Raw genomic sequence first — 21,709 nt, forward strand, 5'->3', positions numbered from 1 at the left:
AGTGGGCGTACTCAGGTTGATGATGATGATGAGTCGAAATCAAGTAGAATAAATGGGCGTGGGCTGGGCATGTAATTTGAAAGCGAAATAATCGATGGTTCCTATGGGTAACGGAGTGGATTCCAAGAGAAGGCAAGCGTAGCAGGGGGCGGCAGAAAGCTAGGTGGGCGGATGAGATTAAGAAGTTTGCTAGAATAAGGTGGCCGCTGCCGGCGCAGGACAGGGTTACTCGGAGAGATATCGGAACTCACTTTGCCCTGCAGTAAGCGTGGTCAGACATTTGATGAGGATGACATGCCCGCGAGAGATCCAAATTGTCACGCACCCTCTCCAAACAAAATATAACTAAATAGTGCAGCTTGCAGTTTTGTGTGTCGTCCACGAAGCGCAACTACACTTCTTCCTGAAGCCGTCCCCAGAGGGCGCTACAATTGGTATTTCTGCTGATACGGCATCTCGCAAGCTTTTGGCGCTGAGGGTGCATTCCTTGTTTCCCTCGACGACTTCCATTGCTTGTCTTCGTTAGAAACGGAGTAGAAGAAATGTGCTTTCTTCTCCCCTGTGGCTCCGACTTGAAGCTTTCCTCTTGTCAGACGAGAACAAATGCTGTCTCGACTAAAAACGCTCGTCTCGGCGAGATCGCTTGCGCGAGTTGGCGCTCCGGATTTAGAAACAGCCCTCCCTGCGGTTGATATAGTGTGTTGCGGGTTCGTGTCCTTGATTGATCGTGGCACGCGCCTGATTCAACAGCCGCTGTTCGCAAATTCTGTCACTTAAGGCTTCTGCCGTGGCTGCCACCAGCCATCAATAGACAAGAAATTCTAGTAAGTGAGATCCTGGCAAAACTAAATCATCAAAATGGACATAGACGAAATATGCAGCGCTCGAAGCAGGTAATCGGGCTTGGATATAGTAGCACGGTATACTGAAAGGGAAAGGGAACATTTTCGGGGACGACAGAATCTTATGTGATATCTATGAGTTAAAAGGGAACTGAAGAGGTTTTGAATTCGACAAGCTATTACGTGTATAACATATAGTACTTTCAGATAAAGCAGGCAAAGTGTTTTTGTGCTAGCGTTTGAAATGATGAGGTGAAAAAATTCTTTACAGAGCTTGCTATCAACATGCTGTTAACCCGTCAAAAGTTTAATAGCGTAAGCAGCAAGGCAGATAGATCCCTTAGTTTTCTCAACATGCGTTACACAAAGATTATAAAGGCACCGTGTCAGGCGCACGTAAGAGCTTCTGCAAGGTACGCCTGTCTTATGTGGTATCCTGCTATAAAGTTTATCCTGATATGGCAGAACGCATTCAGATTGTTGCTACAAGCTTTCTCATTGACCAGTACGATCGCTTCCTTAGGACAAGATTTTTTTATATGCTTTAACACAAGCAATATGTGGACGGAATCGAGGTGGACTCTTCTGATTGAGCATCTGTGGATCTCCGCCTGATGGTCACAAACATCAGTTTTCTTTAATCATCACGCAACCCGCAACCGTCCCGGGGGGGGGGGGGGGGGGGGGGGGTGCTCATACTTTGCCGCTACAACGCATCGATCACCTGTGACTCTTTTTCTCCTTCATCTTCCATCCGTTGCGTTCCATATTTTGTTTAGTTGATCACTGCTCCGAAGTCCCTACAGTATTCCTTCAGGACAACAATTCTTCATCCTTGTTTCCTTGCACGGATAGTCAAAGGATGATATCCACTGCCCTTTGATGTGGGCAGTCGAAATACAACGGATCTTGTTTTGAAAGATTTGCAAACCCCGCAAAAAAACTTCGCGTAAGCTCTAAGGGCTTTCTTTGAATAAACAACAAAGAAAATTACTTCAAGGCTTTATACATACCTTTCCCCATTACCCTACAAAACTGTCTGCTAATCCCCAAAGTTTCTATATTTTTAATGTTGCCCCACAAGCCTCGTGACAGCGTTGCTAGTTCACGTAACTTTTTCACAACATGGTCCATCAAGCCAAGACTCCTGAATCGAGATTCTGGGCACCACCTTATTCCCGCAAGCCTTTTAAATCCACTCTCAAATTTTCCTGCTGAATGCGGCACCAGCTTTCGCATCACTGTCGCCTACGAAACAGCGTTCTAAGCACAACTTGAAAACCTCGCTTAAGTTTTACTGTGCTAGCGGGCACCGCGGGGATTACTAAGAGCATCGTTTCTAAGCTCGGAGAGACTATTTACTACCGGTGGCGACACTTTACGATACCCTTATCGCACTTTCCAGCGTGCTGACTGGGCGTGCACCTTGTTCTATGTGCATACACACTAACGAGATCCAGGAAAATCTTCAACTGTAGTCACACAGCCGCAACTGTGTGCTAAAACGTTGTACTCAGTCAATCCGAAAGAGCACTGCACCGAGCTTCAATTAGGGGAATGGTTTGAACGCTTTTATTGAAAAAAGAGTTACAGGTAAGAAGTGCATAAAAATAATTATTACAGAAGGAGGTCCCAAAGTGGGAACTGTCAGGGGGACCTCCTGTTATTAATTATATATATATGAAGCAAGATAAACATATGGTATATAAGAAATACATAGCCGAAAACAGGTGCAGGAAAAATTAATAATCACAACAAGCAGTTTAGGCATGCTAAATTTTAAAAACATTTTACAAACAGAAAAAGAGAACATAGTACAACCAGTCAAAAAATAGAAGTCGTACACAATGTTTACAGGGTTCGTTGGCGTGGTAATTGACAGCAATTAAACAGTATATAGTTTCTCAAGTTTTGCAAGTTCGTGGAAACTGAACCTATTTCCTTTCAGAGGACCGGGAACTTCAAGCAAGTAGCATTCGACAGAGCTCATTCAGGAGCACCTCGCGTTCATTGCGATGAATGGTTCGCGAACGACAAAATTGCTTTCTGCGACTCAGCATCTTAGCGGACGGAGACTTCGTTTCAAAACGAGCCCAGGCTAGCAGGCTAGTTTGCGTTTCTGCGTCAGTCTATCATCTGGGTAATGAGGGACGATGGGAAGAAAGTTGATTGAAACTGAGCTCATTGTTTTTTGCGCCTGTTGCTGAAGCGCTCGCGAAATGTCGAAAGGAAGGTAAGAAACGTTACAGAACGAAAGCGCATACATGAGGAGGCTTGCAAAGGCAAGGAAAAAAATAGGGTTGATTTGAGGGAAAGGAGCGGGCTGGGCGGGGGAAACAAAAATGGGGGGGGGGGGGGGGGGGGAAGCAGGGCAGACCCGCATTCGCGGAAGCGGAAGCACCCTCATCCGGCGTCCTTTACTTCCGGTTTGTTGGGCGACATCGTCTATGCGCTACGTAGCGGACTGCTAGTCGGGCTTCTGACGAAGCTGTATAGGTGGTCCAGGCTGGCTCTCATCGGGGAGCAATTTCCCCGGGGCTTGACCCGCTGACCCTTAACCTCTTTTCGTGCCTGTTTTGTTGTTGTTTTTGTTCCGTTTGTTGTTGTAGCAGCTTCAGGAACCTCTGCCAACCCTTTTATTTTTTTGTTTGCCCATGCTTATTCGCTCATACTATTTATTTTTCCTTACTCCCCACTCTGCTGTATCGATCGACCCAGGTCTTAGAAAACCATTTCTGGGCTGTGCATCCCAAGTTCCTCTTCGCGGTTTTTTTTTTTTGTTGTTGTTCTTAGTCCACCTGCTTTCGTGGCTGAAGGCCTCCGTGGAGCCACTGCATCCTTAGATGGGTTCAACAAAAACAAAGTGTGTGGGACAATAAAAACTAAATTTCCAGCGCAACTGAAGTTTAGACGCCATTCGTAGCATTACACTAAACAATTTCATGACACTCGCTGAATTTCTCAATATCTCAATATATCATGTAGTGGACAGATGGGCTGCAATGTCCCAATTATTGTCGAGTACCTAGTGGTCAGGAAGTCAATTTCTTTTTTCTTGAAGAACAAAACTGTCGTTAGTTCCTAGTGCGCGGGCAGTAACATTCGAAATGTCATCGACAAGTTTGAATCGTAGCACGAAGATTCAGCGCGCTTCAGTGCGCAGTGTAAGACACCAGCAGGGAAGTGGACTCAAGGCAAATGTGTTTTAGCCTCAACACACCCCATTTCCTATCTCCAGCAGTTAATCCCAATTTTTGACGAACCTACAAGTTGCAGTCCCGCGGCGGCTCAGTGGTTATGCCACTCGGCTGCTAACCCGAAAGACGAGAATTCGATCTCGACCGCGCTGGTAGAAATTGCGGTGGAAGCGAAATTCGAGGCCAGTATACTGTGCAATGTCAGTGCACGTTAAAGAACCCCAGGTGGTTTAAATTTCCGAAGCCCTTTAATACGGTGTCCCTCATAGCCTGAGTCACTTCAGGACGTAAACACCCATAACCATTAACCACAACAACCTACAAGTTGCTTCAAATAAGAACCTAGGCTCTGTGCCGAGCTTTCCATTTCACCTGTAAATGAATTCACTGACTCAGCGATTGATTGATTGATTGATTGATTGATTTATATATTTATTTATTTAACGATTTGTTTATTTATTTATTGCGCACGCGCGCGCGCGCGTGTGCGTGCGTGCGTGCGTGTGTGTGTGTGTGTGTGTGTGTGTGTGTGTGTGTGTGTGTGTGTGTGTGTGTGTGTGTGTGTGTGTGTGTGTGTGTGTGTGTGTGTGTGTGTGTGTGTGTGTGTGTGTGTGTGTGTGTGTGTGTGTGTGTGTGTGTGTGTGTGTGTGTGTGTGTGTGTGTGTGTGTGTGTGTGTGTGTGTGTGTGTGTGTGTGTGTGTGTGTGTGTGTGTGTGTGTGTGTGTGTGTGTGTGTGTGTGTGTGTGTGTGTGTGTGTGTGTGTGTGTGTGTGTGTGTGTGTGTGTGTGTGTGTGTGTGTGTGTGTGTGTGTGTGTGTGTGTGTGTGTGTGTGTGTGTGTGTGTGTGTGTGTGTGTGTGTGTGTGTGTGTGTGTGTGTGTGTGTGTGTGTGTGTGTGTGTGTGTGTGTGTGTGTGTGTGTGTGTGTGTGTGTGTGTGTGTGTGTGTGTGTGTGTGTGTGTGTGTGTGTGTGTGTGTGTGTGTGTGTGTGTGTGTGTGTGTGTGTGTGTGTGTGTGTGTGTGTGTGTGTGTGTGTGTGTTAACTCGCCTTAGAAGCTTAACGTTACGCTACAATTACGGACTGAAGACACTGTACGTGCAGATGCCATGCTGAGGCTGGAGCACTACTGCAGTCTTATGTGTTCCCACCTGCATGTGAACTGACGTCACAGACTTCTCAGCGAACACAGAACCACGAATCACATCCCCGTACAACAGACACGTGTGATATCGCCATGATGCTGTGGTGACAGGCGTAGATGCAGACGCAGCTGAAACAGAGAAACGCTGGCTGGGACAGAATACCAACGAGCTCTTTCTTGGGGTGAACTTTTGTCCACAAATAGAATATAACTTCCGCCAGTGACAGCGGCCAGTGCAGTTGGCGGTCGTCGGTGCCAGAACGAACACCTCTCCCATATGCGCTCTACTAAAAAGTAAAAGTTACTAACAACTTTTTTGAAAGCGCGCCTAAATCTCTGAGAACAACCATGAACGTTGTAGAAGCTATCGAGTGTGGGTATAACGTCCCACAGTGGTTTAGCCACGTCCCACGCAGGGCCCACAGCGACGAGGCCGGGTGCCGGTGGCGGTAAACAAAGAACGCGGTAAAGCAAACACCAGAGATAGGCAATATGCTCACGAGGTCCACGCGGGCCAACACGCGACGAAGCAATTTCGTGGTTATCGAAGCCAGAAAGAAAAAAAAACGCAAAGTTGCGCAGTTACTGCCCTGTGCTCGGCCTACTAAGATCGTCTATGCAATTTCTACTTCGGTTCCAAATAGTAATTTTCTGACACCGGCAGTAGGCGGGTCACACCGAGAGGGTGTTTGACTTGAGCCAATTTCATTTTTGTTTTCTCTCCGGAATATGGGAGTTGCTTAGAAGAGACCAAAACTTTATTTTTATTCCTCCACACGAGGCCGCACTCGCTAGCTCAACGTCCGGGCAAGGCCTCTTCCGGAGTGGCCGGGGACGCCGCACCGTTCGCCACTCCGCCACCAAATAACTCCGCGCGCATCTCCCCGACTCGGTCAACACAGCTCGGAACGCGGCCCATGGATGGGCCAATGAGGGGCCGACGCCTGCCGGGGAAACAAGGAGAGGGGAAAAGCGTCAGTTTACCGGCCTCTTCTGTGACGTGCACTCTCATATGGCACTGACTGCGTCGGATGCCCGCAGATTTTTCTCTTTTTTCTCTTCTTTTGATTCCTTCGTTCGCTTGTTTCCCTATGTGAAAGTCTTTTCGGCCGATCGACGCCGGTGACCCGTGGGCAAACTCTATCGGGCCTCGCGAAAAGAGTCATTACGCTCCGGGTTCTATCTGAGATGCGACGCGATGCGAACCCGCGCGAGGGCCCGCGAAGCGGCAGCGCCTTGCTTCATCGCGGGTTCATAGTTGCATGCACTGAGTGGGATGTACCTAAAGGAGCGCATAACTCAAGAAACTACAGTCGAACCTCGTTACAACGAAACGGTCTATAACTAAGTATTGGATATAACGAAGTAATGACGATTGTCTTCGGAAGCTCGGTCAACACAGTCTATAACGAAGCAGCGGCTATAATGAAGTAATCTCAGAGCCCCTTCGACATTGTTGTAACTAGGCTCAACTCTATTCGCGCTTAAATTTTTACGAATGATTTTTTATCGCATAGTGGGTGGTCTATACGGCCAGAAGCCCTTCGGTACGATGGCGAGGAGTAATTGGAGATCGACTTATTTTCAGCTTAAATAAACGCTTCTGATGATTATGTCGATGGTCTGGTCGATCACGTATTGTTGACCTTCCCAGTGACCGGACCCAAGACAGTTGTTCCTCAACGAGAGACATGGTCAAGGGGGGAGGTGGTGTGGGGGGTATGGAGGTTATGAAGGCTGCAAGAGTGTCTTTGTTGAAATCTTCATGTGTAATCTGCTTTTCTCGTATACTAGCATGTCTCTTTAGTCCAGAGTATTTTGGTTAAAAACAATTGAAAAAGTGAACATATGTGGTCTAGTGTTCAGGGACGTCTAGATCATATTTCTTTTCCTTATGTGTTCTTGTACAGATCTTTTCTGTTCTTGTACAGATCATCATAATTTAGATGTTTTCATCGTGAAGTTGTTCTCGCGAAATCACGGTCAGCACGTTCATTGAGTTTCCAGTTCAATACCCTCGAAAACGCCTCGAGTTTTCACTCGGCGCACCGCATTTTCGAGACCCATCAAAGCATTTGCACAGGGCTACATCGTGACCCAAATTCAAGCTGGCTATCAATAGCGAACCGGTCGGTTTCCATAACCACACGTGGTGTGTTTTCGATTACTCTAACGTTGGTCATTAACGCATTCCATGGTTCTGGTACGTTGAAGCACTGCGCTCTGTAAAGAATTCCTTTGAATAAGTGCCCTCCACACTGCGACTTGCTGGTTATCGAAACTAATTAATCGTGATTACGTGTTCCTCCTATTGCGTAATGCAGTGTTCCTCGCGGCAATGTTGAATGATCTCATTTAAAACTTTTACGGCAGCCAAGCGTTTTGAAGTCGAGGCCCTCACACCTCGAACGCTATTTACTATTTCATTAAAGCTTCTTGAATTCAACCAGGGAACTGCTGGCTTACACAAGAGTTGAAAACCGCCCTCTTAGTAAATATTAAAAATAAAAGGATTATTTTTTAAGAGAACACAATAGAGCTGAAGGGGTATAGACGGTCTATGAACAAAACCCCTTGAGAATGAGCGCTTGTATTGGCCGCTTCCAAGACAACCTTCGTGAGGGACCTCTTCTATTCATGAATGGGCTATATTTTATCTCAACTTTCTCTCCTACTTTAGTTCTGAGAAGTTCACGCCGTCTACAGATAATAAAGCACCGATTCTCATCATGTCATCACTGTCGACATCCACATCGTCATTCGACCGCAGGACAAAGGGCTCTCTCGCTGTTCCGTCCCCCTAATGCAAACGAACGCTTCTGAAGTGTATACACTGTCCGAGTAGAAAGCTGAGCTATACTGCACCAAATTAACGATCAGGAGGCCGGGAGGGCTGTTTGCTCTGTCAATAGCCCTACCGGGAAAGAGGCCTCCGGGCGGCCGCGGTCTGACGTCATCTTGGTCCGTTGAGCACATCGCCTCTTCCTCGGCCTTTCGCGGTCTTCGATACACTCTCGTCCTCAGACTCTCGTACCCGTGCGCTGTGCAGACGACACGCGATCACGTCGGCCGAATGTCATTCGGATTGTCTCGTCTCGGGATGGCCCGCTCATTGCTGTCACTTGGCTGCATATAGCGTGCCTGTCGGGATCCACTTGCTACCTCTCCCGTGATCTCCAGACCTTAGAACGTCACTTTGATTGGGCCCTTTGCGTCACAGGGCTGGCGTGCAATTATTATTCCCCGGTGTCGCTTGTACGCTTGCCGTCGTCTGCTAGTGTTTCTTAGGGCTTCTTCGGTCGTCTGCTCTGCGCGCCACTTAAGAATGCAGACGATGGTTCTCGGTGGATTCATTACCTGCCTTTGATGCCCACTTTTTTCATTCAATGGCGGAATGTCGGGTTTGAGACGCCGATTATTTGATCTGCCCCGTGCAACTTGTGCACTTTTGTCCTTTGTTTAACCTGACGTAATTAGCCATTATCAGAGAAACATGACGTTCGGACGTTAGTGCTGCCTTATCTAGCTATCTAGCTTATCCGCTTATTCTTTATAAGAATTTTGCTTTGTATATACGATTACTCATTATGTAAGAGTACAACCTAAGTGCATTTTTTGTACAGTTGGTTGTTTAACCCTGATTGTAATCATTCTGTAGTTTTCTGTGTGTGCTGTCGATTGTGTAAACGAGGGGGCTGGGACCTCCGTCAGGCACTCAAATGCCTTTAGTCCCAGCCTCTTTCGTACCTCAATGGTAAAGAAAAACTAAGATCCTGAAATCCTGAATGATCGGCTTGTAAGGCAAGCGGTATAAAATGTATTCGGTCGGTGCGCTTGATGACAGTCTGGCGGTGTCGATTTTATCTTACATAAGCTATATCTTTAGTAGGAAAATCAAATATTCAGAAGAGTGTTTTTAAATTAATACAGCTTGTATATAGAAGTCATTGAGTCTTCAGCAGGGAGTATATTTAGCATGTTTTCGCGCAGTTTTCACTACAAACTGTTTTCTTAGATCAGGAGCACAGTATGTCATGCAGCAAAACTTTTCTAGGCGCCTTGTTTTGTTGTAAATTATGTACAGACAGAGCATGTATTTCATACACTTCTGCCTCTTATTGTTTTTGTTTAAAAAAAGGTTTGGGGAGAGGGGCGCGCTAGCTCTGTGGTTATGGCGCTTGACTGCTGACCCGAAAGACGTGGGTTCGATCCCGGCCGCAACGCAAGGTAACGTTATTATTCAGTTAGGATAAATAAACGTAAAACCCCGAAACACAAATTATAAATAGGTTTTTCGCAGTTTTTTACAGTGCTAGTAATGTGAATGTCTGAATTATGGCAGTGTCACATTAAAAATAAAGACTTTGTCTATATAAAGATATAGGCTCATCGCCAAGCAAAAATGCCATACAGAATGGTATATGCTCCTAATACATGTTACAAAATAATGACATAGTAAATTGTGATTTAGTTATGACTTAATTAATACTTAGGAAATGGGCTTGAAATTAGAATGGCAAAAATAAAAATACGTCTACACATTGCCCTCAGATAAGTCGGCCCCTAATCTAGCCAAACAAGCACTGCTTCTGAAGCCTGTCTCCTGTTCTTACTCTTCTAATCGAAGCCTTCGAGACAGTCTACATGTCTGCATTTTTCCACTCTTTCTTGATCACCTAGAGTCTTCATCAAGTTTCGTTTCCTCTCTTTTTTTATCTAAGAATGTTTTCCTCCTCCTCCTTCACTAATTTAGCGCTAATCCTGCAAGTTGCACTCCCTTAAGAAGGCAACATCCAAGCGCCAACCGCGTACCAAACAACCTTAGACATTTCCCTGTCGGATACCTGCTTCCACAATTATTAGCTTCTATGAGCAACACTCAGTTTGCTCTCTAGCCCTATAGTGCCCTGTGTCAGGAACTTGACATATACCGCTAGCACGCCGTTTACTAAATGCTACATGTAGCTCGCTAACAACATTTGATGTCAACAAATTCTGAGTAGCCAACCCTTTCCAGTCAAAATGTTTTGCGTCACTCTGAGAACTCTGTGTGAATAAAAAGGAGGTGAAGAATTGCAGCCGCCAGAGTCCAGAGCCGAGAGTCCAGCGATTCCTCGTATTCCATTTTCTGACAACTTTTGCAAGACAAAGAAAAAGGTATTTTTCGAATAAAAATTTATTGTTGTCCCCAGACCTACGATTCAGTCTGTCACACAACTCAGACTAGGCTCACGAAATGAACCAATTGCTAATTGGTGTTATTTGGCGAAGTACCATTTTTATAAATTTCGATATAGGCATGTCCATAATTCCCGGAAAAAAACTTTGAAAATCGGAAAATTATAATACTGTAATGAAAATATTGAAGGCAATGGTTCAGTCTTCTGATATGTAGCAAAATGTTTCTTTTAAAGGGTTCCCATTTATCGCATCGAACAGTTGGCATAGAATTAGCGTAGAAAAACAATGAGGAATGCTTTTGACGAAAGCAAAGATGTTAACAGAAAAGACAACTCATAACTGCGGTCGAGTGATTTGCGGATATATTGATCGTTACAGTGAAATCTTGAATTCAAGAACGGCTTCCCGCTCAAAAATCCTTTTGTCCAGAATAATTGGGTGTGCTTTTCAATGTGGGTGCATTACTTCGCCTGATGTCAAGGTATTGGTGTGTGTGTTTTTTTTTTCTTGGATTCCTTCATAACTTCGGCACTTTAGGGCTAAGTGCCCCTTTCCGGCAGCAATTTAAATGATTTTTCTCAAACGTCCGCCCATCAAGAAATTACGCGAGAGCAATGAGTCGATACATTCCCGTTTTTATTTTTGTTAACCAAATACATCACACACACACAAAATACTAAACCCAGAGTTGCGCCTTAGCCTAGTGACCTGTTATGTTCTTCCATCTTTTTTTTTCTGCCCCCCCCCCCTCCACATCTGTGTTTTACAGCAGCCCTTGAGTGTAAAAAAGAATGTGGGCCGGCCCTTTTTTGAAAGGAGGCTATGTTTCTTCCACTTCCGTTTATTTTTCAACGGCCCAGGAATCCTTGCCGCACGTGTGCGGTCGTTTATTTACTCTCCACGTCAACAGGCGTCGCCTTTACGAGTTGTTTATGGCTTTTCCGGTGCGCTACGTGGCCGCGTTGTTTTCGTGTTTTTTTTTCCGTTCCCCATCTTTCCACCGACTTCCGCTTCCTCGAATCTTCACTACTTTCTCTTGACTCGAGCCCTTTTGCATCACCAAGAGATGCGACGCAACTGTTGTTATCGTCTTCTTTGCCACTGTGATAACTAGGGGTCCCTCATGCCCAGCAATTCTGGACAGAAACTTTTTTGAGCGAGAAACCGTTCATGAGAGCAATTTTTTTCATATTATGTAAGATTTCATTATGACAATATATCCGCAGATATCGCTGTGGCATGCAGTCTTGCATTTTTTTCTATTAACGCTTTTGCTATCATCAAAAGCGTTCCCCTTTGGTTTTCTATGGCAGTCTTAACTGCTTGATGCGATCGACGAAAACACTTTAATACAAATATTTTGCTACTTATCAGATCAATGAACGATTACGCTCAAGTTTTCATGAAAGTATCTAAAAATTTTCTAAGTTTCAAAATTTATGTCCCCGAATGTTCGACACGGTATTCTTCGTCAACAGCAACAGTCGACATGTCATTCCCTATTCTTCACCTACTTTAAGAGATTTCCTCGAATTAATAGATTTATCAGGGAACAGATGGTGCTTAATGACGTCAGTGGATTCAACATCTTGTTCTTTCAATGAATATGGAGACAAACGCAGTGATAAGCGTTTATTTTGAAGAACGGCATGAGTCAGGAAAAACTGCACTTCCCTCGCAGTCACTGTTGCGACGAACATTCTTCATGGTAAACATATAAACATATACAAACAAACAAAACTCCTTGATAGCAATGTTGTCTCTTTTATCGTGTGGCATATAAGTATTCATTGTATAGAACTGAAAGTTGATTCATCTGACGTCAAAAAGTTAATTCCCGAGATTAAATAAAAAGAAAGTGTTTCCTTTACTTCTCACGAGTTTCGTCGACGCCAGCTACAACTTAAGCAGGCCTGGTAAATATAGTAAAACAGTTAAAAACAACTATTGTAATTACACCAAAAACCAAAACTACGGGACAAAGGACCCGGATGTAGGGTCTTTCATAACGTCAGGGAATAAAGTTTTCTTTCTGTTTTGTTCCCCGTTTCAGGAGTCATCTAATTCTCTCCGGCATTCCTTGGAGCAATAGAGCTAGCCGCGTATTCTTACCACGGCACAGGGTCCACGTGACCTTGGCGAATGTTTATGAAGGTTTAGATTGCTCCTCTTTATATCCATTTCCTTTTAATTCTGTCCCCGGTCCAGAGACTACGCAAAGTATAGAGCGGCGGGCAAGTCGCTGCAGGACAGGTCTGTTGTTGTTCCTTCCCGAAAAAAGTGAAACAACAAAAAAGAAAGGAATTTCGGAGCAGACCAGAAACCTGCCACGTGGATGCCCCCCCCCCCCCCCTTCCCGCCTCCCCGCCAAAGCAGACGATCACTCGCGGCTTCTTTCAACGAGCAGACGAAAACAAACGGAACCCACGACGAATCTTGTCGCCTGCAAACGCATAGGGGCGCGAAGCGCCAAAAGACCACAGTTATAAAAAAGAGAGGAGATAGTATGATAAAAAAAAAGGAGAGCGACAAAGACGAAGTCTAAAACAGACAAGAATAAAGCCAAATAAGCCGAGAAGAGAGTGTGAAAGTGAGGGAGCGGTTTCAAGAAAAGTAATGGAAAGGCAGAAGATCAGAGGAAAAAAGAAGGGCTGGGGTAACGGTATTGCTGAGGCCGCGGTTGGGGCGTCGGTCCTCACCGGGCGGCGAATGATGCTGAGGGTTCCGTGCGGAAGGCGAAGAAGAAAGAAAAAAAGGGAGAGATAAACAAATAGTATAAACAACAGGAAATCGCCGTTCCTTTTTTTGTTTTTCTTTCGCCTCAATCGTCTTGGCTCCAGCCGCCCGCCAAGGGGACCCCCAGCAGGAGTCGCGGGATGCCAAAAACGTGGCCGCCGCACCCTTCGCCAGGCACACACCTCCGCCTCCGAAAGTCGGTCAAAGGCAGATCCCCTTTCCTCCTTTCTCTCGAAATGGAGAGGGTGGACGGGAGAGGGGGTCTCCCGGAGAGAGTTAAAACGCGAGCCGAGAATGTCGCCGCGCTCTCAACTGGCTCAGGCCTCCTCGGCCCGGGCTCTCAGTTTAGTGTCCGCAGCTGATCGTGGCTGAGACCCCGGCCCCTCTGTTTTTTGTTTCTACCTGTCTGCCTTTTGTGTGTTAGTGAGGCAGCTTGTCGCGCGGAGGTGCGCCGACAGTCGCTTCGGTTGGTTTCTGTGCCAGGCGTCTTTTGTGGAGGTACCGCGCGCCGGGTGTTTTCTCCCATCCGTGTTTTTTTTTTATTTGACGTGACCGGATTGTTCTCCGGTATAGGTGAAGGTCGTGCTAGTTGAAGGCGTTGTCATCTGCTCTTGGTGTCGACACGGCGAGTCTTCGTGAAAAGCTGTGGTGGACGAATACGCTTCGCTACCGGCCGTCTCTGAGCGAGTCGTAGTGTTCCGTCATCGCCATCTGGAAAACATCGAGCCGTCGTAGTCTGCGTTGCGTAAGATGCACTCGTTGGATGCAAGCCCCTACGCGCTCGCCTTTTTTTCCATCAGCCTGAGGAAGTTTACGTAAGACGTTACGCGAGTAGTTTTTGTGCCGGCTCCTCTTTGTTCCGAAATGCGGAAGCATTTGCGTCGTCTGCTTTGATTTGGTCGTCGTCTGTAAACGATGTCATCTGGTAGGGACACACAGCACTGGTAAGGTGGAGAAATTGCGCTTTTGTTCTTAAAACCGCTTCGACAGTTCATAAGTGCAGCTGAGTTCCGTGAATGTCCTCTTTGTACTATTCCGTTCGGCTTTGAAGACACTAACGCGATACTTCTCACGAAGAATTTTGATCATATGCCGTCTGCATCGCACTAAAGACATCGACATGTAATTGCTCCTGGAAGACAATGTTTATCCAGGTGATGTCAAGAACGTCGTCTGCGGTGCTCCAACGACATCGTCTGCTTATCCGCATCAGCCGCCAGCTGTGAAAAATTAGCCACTCTGCATCAAACGCAAACTAGTGTTAACTTTCTTCAGTTTATTTCGCTTTAGTTTCAACGCACATCGTTGGGATTTGTCATGGCCGCCAGCACAAACTAGAGGACAGTTATTGAGAAGCATTGGTTCCACTTTGCTCGAACAAGAAGGCGACCTTCGAAGGGAATGTCGCCCCCCAGCGCGACATGCAGAAAAGGAGGTCGCCGTCTGCTGCGAAGGACCTCCGTCGTCTGCTAGCTCGGCACACGCGACTCCTTGCGACATTCCAACATGGCCGCCACGCCGACAACGTCGGCGACTCTGCGTCTAGCTCCGAGTTGCGCAGCAAGCTGAAAGACTGAACGGCGGAGCGGAGGCCCGGGTGTGTGAGTGAGTGTGCGTGTGCGACTGCTGGGAGCGTTGGCAGTGTTGAATCAGTCTGTGAATCAGTGGAGTAGCGGACGCCGTTTTAGGATCTGGGAAAACGCACCCCTCAAACACAGCGAAGACTGGGACGGCGTATGTGTCATCTTTTGGCCGGAAGAAAAAGCCAAGCACTCGAACATGTCGTCGGCAGCAGCACTGACCCGTTACCTGAAGCGCAATTCCCGGCGCTTGTCACGTGAAAGCAGTCGGGAGTCATCTCTGTTGTCGGAATACGACGATCAGATCCGGTCTTTCGTAAAGATTGGTGAGTGAAAAAATCGCTTTTGAGAAGTTTCAGCTTTTTAATAAACTGCCGTGAAGTTAGCTCGTTCCTATGCGATATGTATGCCAAAGTCTTTTTGAAATGATAGAGTGTTGAACTTTGTTTCTCGTCTGCGCGTTTTTGTTTTTACGCATAGTAAAGTTTCTAGTTTGGTGTTTTATTTTTAGCACAGAGCGCAAAGGCAGTTTTCAATTTTGTGTCACGTGGGCAGATGGCAATTCAGGCCTGGTATATGTACAATATGATTTGAAATTTACTCTCTAGAGGCCCGGAGTAGTCGTGATTAGACATCTTGCGTTCCAATTTATTTTAATGTGCAAATATATAAATTACAATTTGTTCGCGATGTCATTACGTGCTTCGCATATCCAGAAATTGGATCACGAGAATCGGCGACATTATCAGCTAATCGTGCTTACAAACCACATCACTTTATTGTTCTCAATTTACTCTTGCTTATGACGTTCAGGACTAGGAAAAGTTTTCGCATCGCTGTCAGTGCTTCGTCAATGCAAGACACTTTGAGAGTGCAAGAGAAGTTCACAAGCTCTGCACAAAATTGAAAATTTGACACTCCACTCCGAAACAATGATCAGCAATAATCAACATTATGGTAATACTATGAGCTAAACGCCTTCACGCCTTGTACCACTTTGCATTGAATGAACAGTGCACGGTCAAGTATCCACAGAGTTTCGCATTCACTAACAATTAAAAAGAAAATATACTCAGCGGCTTCCTTAATGGACTCCTTTGGTAAAAAGCTTGATGCTTTCAGAAAACATGACACTTTGCTGAACAAAACGGGCAAACTTTCTGTAATTTTATTTCCTTGAAAAAAAAAAGAAGAAATGTGCGACGAAAATATCGCACAAATGTTATGAGCGTGCCGATTTACGCTACTCATTCTTGCTGTTGTTTCTTTCTTCCCATGTTAATTACAGTGCGCTTGTCTGCTGCTAGACTCAGCAACCATCTTTTTGTTATTAATAAGGGTCTAGGAAGGAGACTTGCTCATCCTCAAGCGGCAAAAGTTGCTTGTTAACTAACCTAACTGAAAACAGCAAATGAGGCGTCGCAAGAAGCATGACGACAACACTTAAGAGCTGGTCATTAGAGGGTGTTCGTGCTCAGTCATGGCAGACATGTAAGGAACGAAGACAATGGACAAGAAAAACTATCGAACAGAACTACTATACTACCACTGGGAATGTTTTTGTTACTAATACATTCAGGTACATGCCTAAGTTACCTGCTCACTTTATCGCGGCTGTTGACGCCGAAATCGAGCAAATGTTGGGAGAACATGAGGTTCGATGAGAAAGTTGGACAGAGAACAGATTGTGTCGACAAAGTGTCGTCCGCCTGGCTAGCGTCCCGAATATACAAATACCGTTCGTACCCGTGCTGACCTACACCGCAAGAAAATAAACTATTTTGTGCTCGAAGCGCGGATTTACTAATGGCTTGCTGTTCAAGAACGTAAATCGCGAAACATGCCCAGACGCTATTCTGACCAGGCTCATGAGGCAATAAACATGAGAGGATATGTGACGAAGCAAATCAGCAGTACAGCTGTGTATTCCTTAACGCATCCGAAGATAGTGCGAAAGCACGTGATGCTTGACTTTCTGTAGTACACTTGTTGCCATGGTTAAGAGGTAACAGGAGTGTTGCATTTGAAACCTCGTACAGGCTCACTATTGTGCGGTGCTAAATCAAAAAGTTCGAGGCCTAATGGGAGACAGGAAGAAACGATTTAATTCAAAAAAGCACTGAACTTCTGGGAACTCTTTCCTACAGCACACAGACTAGGTACAGGTTACGCACGTATCCAGATCGTATCATCCCGTTTTTTTAATCCTTTAGCGCCGTATAATAACAAAATGCTCTCACGATTGTTGTCGTGTACAGCGAATGCCTTTAAAGAATGCATGATATCATGAGCCCTACTCTTTTCACCCATGAATGCCGTCTTTGCTATAGTCAAGTTCTTGAAAGCGCCGAAGACGTTCTCTGCTCTCGGATGTTTTTGAGTGGATCGCGCGTTTTAAGTTTGTGGTAGATTCAGGGCGAGAATTCGATGCCAGTGATCTTAGATAAGGGGGGTGCGGAGGTGCCGATTGATCTGTTAAACGCAGCACTTAGTAGGGTTCGAGATATTCACGAAACTGATATCGGGCCCTCGCTTCAAGCGTCGCGCAACAGTATTTATTTTTGCCTTTAAGTGGTGTGTATTGTGCTTCTACTAATATCCTGAAAGTGCAGGATGGAGCTAGTCATTAGCTGTGTAGTTGTGAGAGTTGTATCAATGCCTGAGATTGGCTGTAATGGCCGACTACTCACAAAACACTGGGGTTGACATCCTCGAACAAATACAGAACATTGATAACTCGGAAAGAAACACCAATATACCCATAAACGGTGGATCTCCTGTCTTGAAATCAACGTCTCATTTTAGGGGGCCAAAAGTACAGTATTGGTTTCCTACACTTTGTTCTGTTTTCATAAAACCAAGTTTAGAATTATGGCTGCTGTTAACAATTTAGTGTGTTTAATCAGGGATCTAAGACATCTTCCGATGCAATGGTAATTCCAAGCGCACGCAAATGTCAGCACTTTGGTAATAGTATTTAAAAATGGTTTGCCGTGGCCTTGACAAGCTCTAGATTTGAAAATTGTCTGACCGTGCACATGCGCCGCCGCGGTGGCTGGGTGGTTACGGCGCTTGGCTGCTGGCCCGAAAGACGCGGGTTCGATCCCGGCCGCGGCGCTCGAATTTCGATGGAGGCGAAATTCTAGAGGCCCGTGTGCTGTGCGATGTCAGTGCACGTTAAAGAACACCAGGTGGTCGAAATTTCCGGAGCTCTTCACTACGGCGTCTCTCTTAGCCTGAGTCGCTTTGGGACGTTAAACCCTCCTAAAACAAGCATAAAACAAACCGTGCACATGCTTGATCACAAACTGGGAAATCAAACTTGGTTAACGAAGTAAATAAGTAACAAACTCGGGCAACCAAAATATATATATTTCGCAGTTTGCACAATCACGCCGTTTCTTAATGACTATGCTCAGTAGACCGACGAATGCGAAGCAAGAAATCATAAAAATGACTCAGTTATCATTTGATTTGTAATCAGAATTACTTGAGAGAAAAGTCACATTAAATTGTGTTCTAAATGAAAAGTTAAAGTATTGTGGAGATTGAATTTGGCTTAATTAATTCATTCATGCTCGGAGCATGATCACATCTCCGAACCTTCCGAGCGCAAAAGGGTTTTTTTTAAGATAAACTTTTATTCAATTCATTCATAAACGTAGGTGTAAAGGAGGACCAGTTAAAATCCGTTATGCCGCCGCGTGGGCAGTCCCTGGCCTTCAAGTACAGTGCCAGCGGAAGCACTACTACATGCTGAAAAAGCCGCAGCCTCATGCTGTCAAAGATGTCAATTTCATCAACATATCGGCATGTGAACATACACAAACATAAAATTCATACAGGCGGTATTTCACCAAGCTGAGATCATCGTGGATAAATTTTCCCTTTTCCTGGAACTTACAAAGGCATGCCTTTTGTGTCGTGCTATTTCCATTGAGACGAAATGCCTCCAAGAAAGCAGAAAATAAATTTCTCCTACTCACGGTGCGAAGAATGATTCAGACAGGACCAGCATATTCGATTCTCAAAAATCTTTACCGCGCTCACTCCTACGAACACCACAGAAAATACGACAGCGCGGACAGGAATTAATATCACCCGTTTTTCACCGGATTAAACTTTAAAATTTCCGTCCGACCGAGGCCTAGGAGAAAAAAGAACCCGAAAAGTGAACCCTCTTTTTGATCTTTACATGGACGATGACAGGCGTCCAACGCTTCCTCATCTCCGCATAGTTTTGGCAGGCGTCCATTCTTTCGAGCGAAACTTTCGAAAAGAGGCCCGGTTTTTATCTCTGTTTTGTTCTCAATGCAAGCACCCGCTTATATATTGCGGTTAAAATGCCCCACTGAAAATATGCCGCGTCGATCGCTCGAGCTGCTTTCCAGGCATGTTCATCGCTTGGGCGTATTGCGTACATTTTTGGACATCGCCCGTTTTTCTTGCACTTTGGCGATAATGACGTCAGCGATGTAAGATGGCCGACATGAAAAGCGATGGTATATTGAAAAATACTCCGGGACAGAGACTAACAAGAGATTGACATTCGCTGGTGAAAGTTCCTCACAAAATCTCCCGCCTTTTTAGAGCGAAAAGCGCTATTGCTCCCATGCTGAGTTTGAAGGTCATCTGGCTCTTGGATTTGACCTCTAACGGGAGGCGCGCCGCGTGTGCGAAATCGCGCGTGGTGGGTGTCTCGATATTCTTCTTCATCGACACTAGCTGAGCGCTTGGCAGTCACGTCTGCCGCTGCGCTGGCTCCTGCTCGGCCGCTCCTCCTCGCCAGTTGGGGCACGTGATGTGTCACGTGATTCGTTCTTGCGCTCGGTAGTCACATTCGCAGCTCTGGACGCTCACTCTTGCACTTGTGTCACGTGGTGCATCACGTAAATTGCTCTCGCTGAAACAACCATTTGCTCTCGCTGAAGTCCTGAAAAAAGTAAAGATGAACCAAAGCTGAACAGTGTCTGACCATGCTTAAGCTCGGTCTGTATATCCTGGCTCAGCTGAGTTGAGCCACACGCACTTTTTTGCCCCACCTTAACAAAGCACCACTTCCTAAAATCACCTTGTTCATTATGCTGTTTATTAAGAACATCTGACATGAGGCACCAATCAGTTTTTTTCGTAAGCTGCACGAACCGGATTTAGTAGGCGCCGCAGGTGCACAGTGTTCGAAGAGATAACTATAGTCGATATTTGGAATAATTTGCATTTATTCATTAATCGGCTGGGTCCCCTTCATTTCTTCGTCTTTTTGGAGCTTTATAAGTTTTCGGAATAAAATTTCGCAAAGTGCATCACAAGAAGCTCATGTCCACCATTCTGGGACAAATATTTTGAAAATTTAAAACTTCTAAAGTGCGCTAATAGAAATCTTGATTGTAATGGTTCGTTCTTCCTATATGTAGCAAAATTTTTCTCTTAGAGTGTTTCTATCGCACGCATCAAGCAGTTAATAGTACTATAGAAAACCAATGCGGAATGCTTTTGACGATACAAAAAATTCAATAGGAAAAATTCAAGACTGCCGTCACGGGATCTGCTGATATACTGATTGTTTTAGTGAAATCTTACATTATATGAAACAGTTGCGTTTTTTAACGGTTTCCCGCTCATGAATCCTTTTGTCCAGAATTTTTTGGCATATGTTACAAGCATTCGCCCAATAGGCAAACCATTACACTACGTCTAACAAAGCGACAACTGTACAGATCTCATGACCTATACATGCTACATACACATAGCACCCGGAGTAGAGAAAGAAGCGCAGTTGAGAAACGATTCAAGATTACTGCGCAGAGCTTATCTCCTATATCCAACATACCCAACAATTTTGCTGAGCAAAATCATTTTTGAACGGCAAAGTTTAAGAATGCAATTTTTATAATGTTCTAATATTTCACTATAACAATCAATATAACCATAGATCTCTCTTCGACAAGCTTGCATTCTTTTATTAACGTGTTCACTATAATGAAAAGCGTTCCCAGTTGTTTTTTTATGGCAGTCTTAGCTGCTGCATGCGAGCGATGGAAGAAGTTTAAAGGAAGATTTTGCACTTCAGAAGAATGGACCATTAGCTGGAATAGGTTTGGTTTATGCTTTATGAGGGTTTAACGTCCCAAAGTGACTCAGGCTATGAGAGACGCCGTAGTGAAGGGCTCCGGAAACTTCGACCACCCGGGGTTCTTTAACGTGCACTGACATTGCACAGTACGCGGGCATCTAGAATTTCGCCTCCATCGAATTACGACCGCTCGACCGGAATCGAACCCGCGTCTTTCGGGCCAGCAGCCGAGCGCCATAACCACTCAGCCACCGCGGCGGCGTCATTATCTGGAAATATTGTTAAATATCGTTATAAAACATTAGCTGGATAGTTCCATAACGATATTTAACAATTTTTTAATTTTCAGACTTCTTCCAAAAATGTTGTACATGTGAGCTGAACCGCGTTTTTTCAGTCTTAACTGCTACTTGCGAGCGCTGGAAAACATTAAAAGAAATATTTTGCACTCAAAAGAATGGACCATTAGCTTCAATATTTCCATAACATTTTTCAGTTTTTCATTTTTCAAACTTTTGCTTACAGAAATATTGGACATGTGAGGTGAGCCGCGTATATCTGAAGTAGAACAAGCCCGCGAAGCAACTAGTGAAGAAAGAATTCTGGACAGAAATTTCCGGGCCCACAAATAACACCATTTTTCATTCCCTCAGCTCATGGGCTTCGCTCCCAGGCACTTCAGATTACATTTAGGCACTCGAGTAAGCTTTCCTTCAAGGATTCTGCATGCTACAATTATTACAGTCTAAGGTAACGCAATTTTGTAAGCGACGAGTCGTCTCATTTTGTGGGCCAGACCTATTTGGGAAACATTAAAAAAAGCTTTTCTCATTTCTTTTCCTTCTTCGCTACAATAAATCTTCGCTGCCGTCTTGGTTGGAACGCCACGGCGAATTCTGGCGAACGTACTACAATACCTCTAAAATCCGGTAGCTCAGCTCCAAGTAGGGCGAAACAAATG

At 45.1% G+C, this 21,709-nt stretch overlaps 1 protein-coding gene across 6 annotated transcripts in view; it reads left to right on the forward strand.

Annotated features, from left to right (window-relative positions):
• Stacl (SH3 and cysteine-rich domain-containing protein) overlaps positions 1-21,709 on the forward strand; it is a 348,123-nt gene that overhangs the window by 148,491 nt on the left and 177,923 nt on the right. For 5 of the 6 annotated variants that reach the window (XM_077644119.1, XM_077644120.1, XM_077644122.1 and 2 more), the window contains exon 1: positions 13,428-15,001. The exons of the other annotated variant lie outside the window; for it this stretch is intronic. In XM_077644119.1, the coding sequence (XP_077500245.1) occupies positions 14,875-15,001 (127 nt within the window). In that variant the 5' untranslated portion in view covers positions 13,428-14,874. Of the gene's footprint in view, positions 1-13,427; positions 15,002-21,709 lie in introns of those variants that run through there. 6 annotated transcript variants of the gene reach the window in all.

The sequence above is a fragment of the Amblyomma americanum genome, chromosome 11, assembly GCF_052857255.1.
Source record: "Amblyomma americanum isolate KBUSLIRL-KWMA chromosome 11, ASM5285725v1, whole genome shotgun sequence".
NCBI classification, from domain to species: Eukaryota; Metazoa; Arthropoda; class Arachnida; order Ixodida; family Ixodidae; genus Amblyomma; species Amblyomma americanum.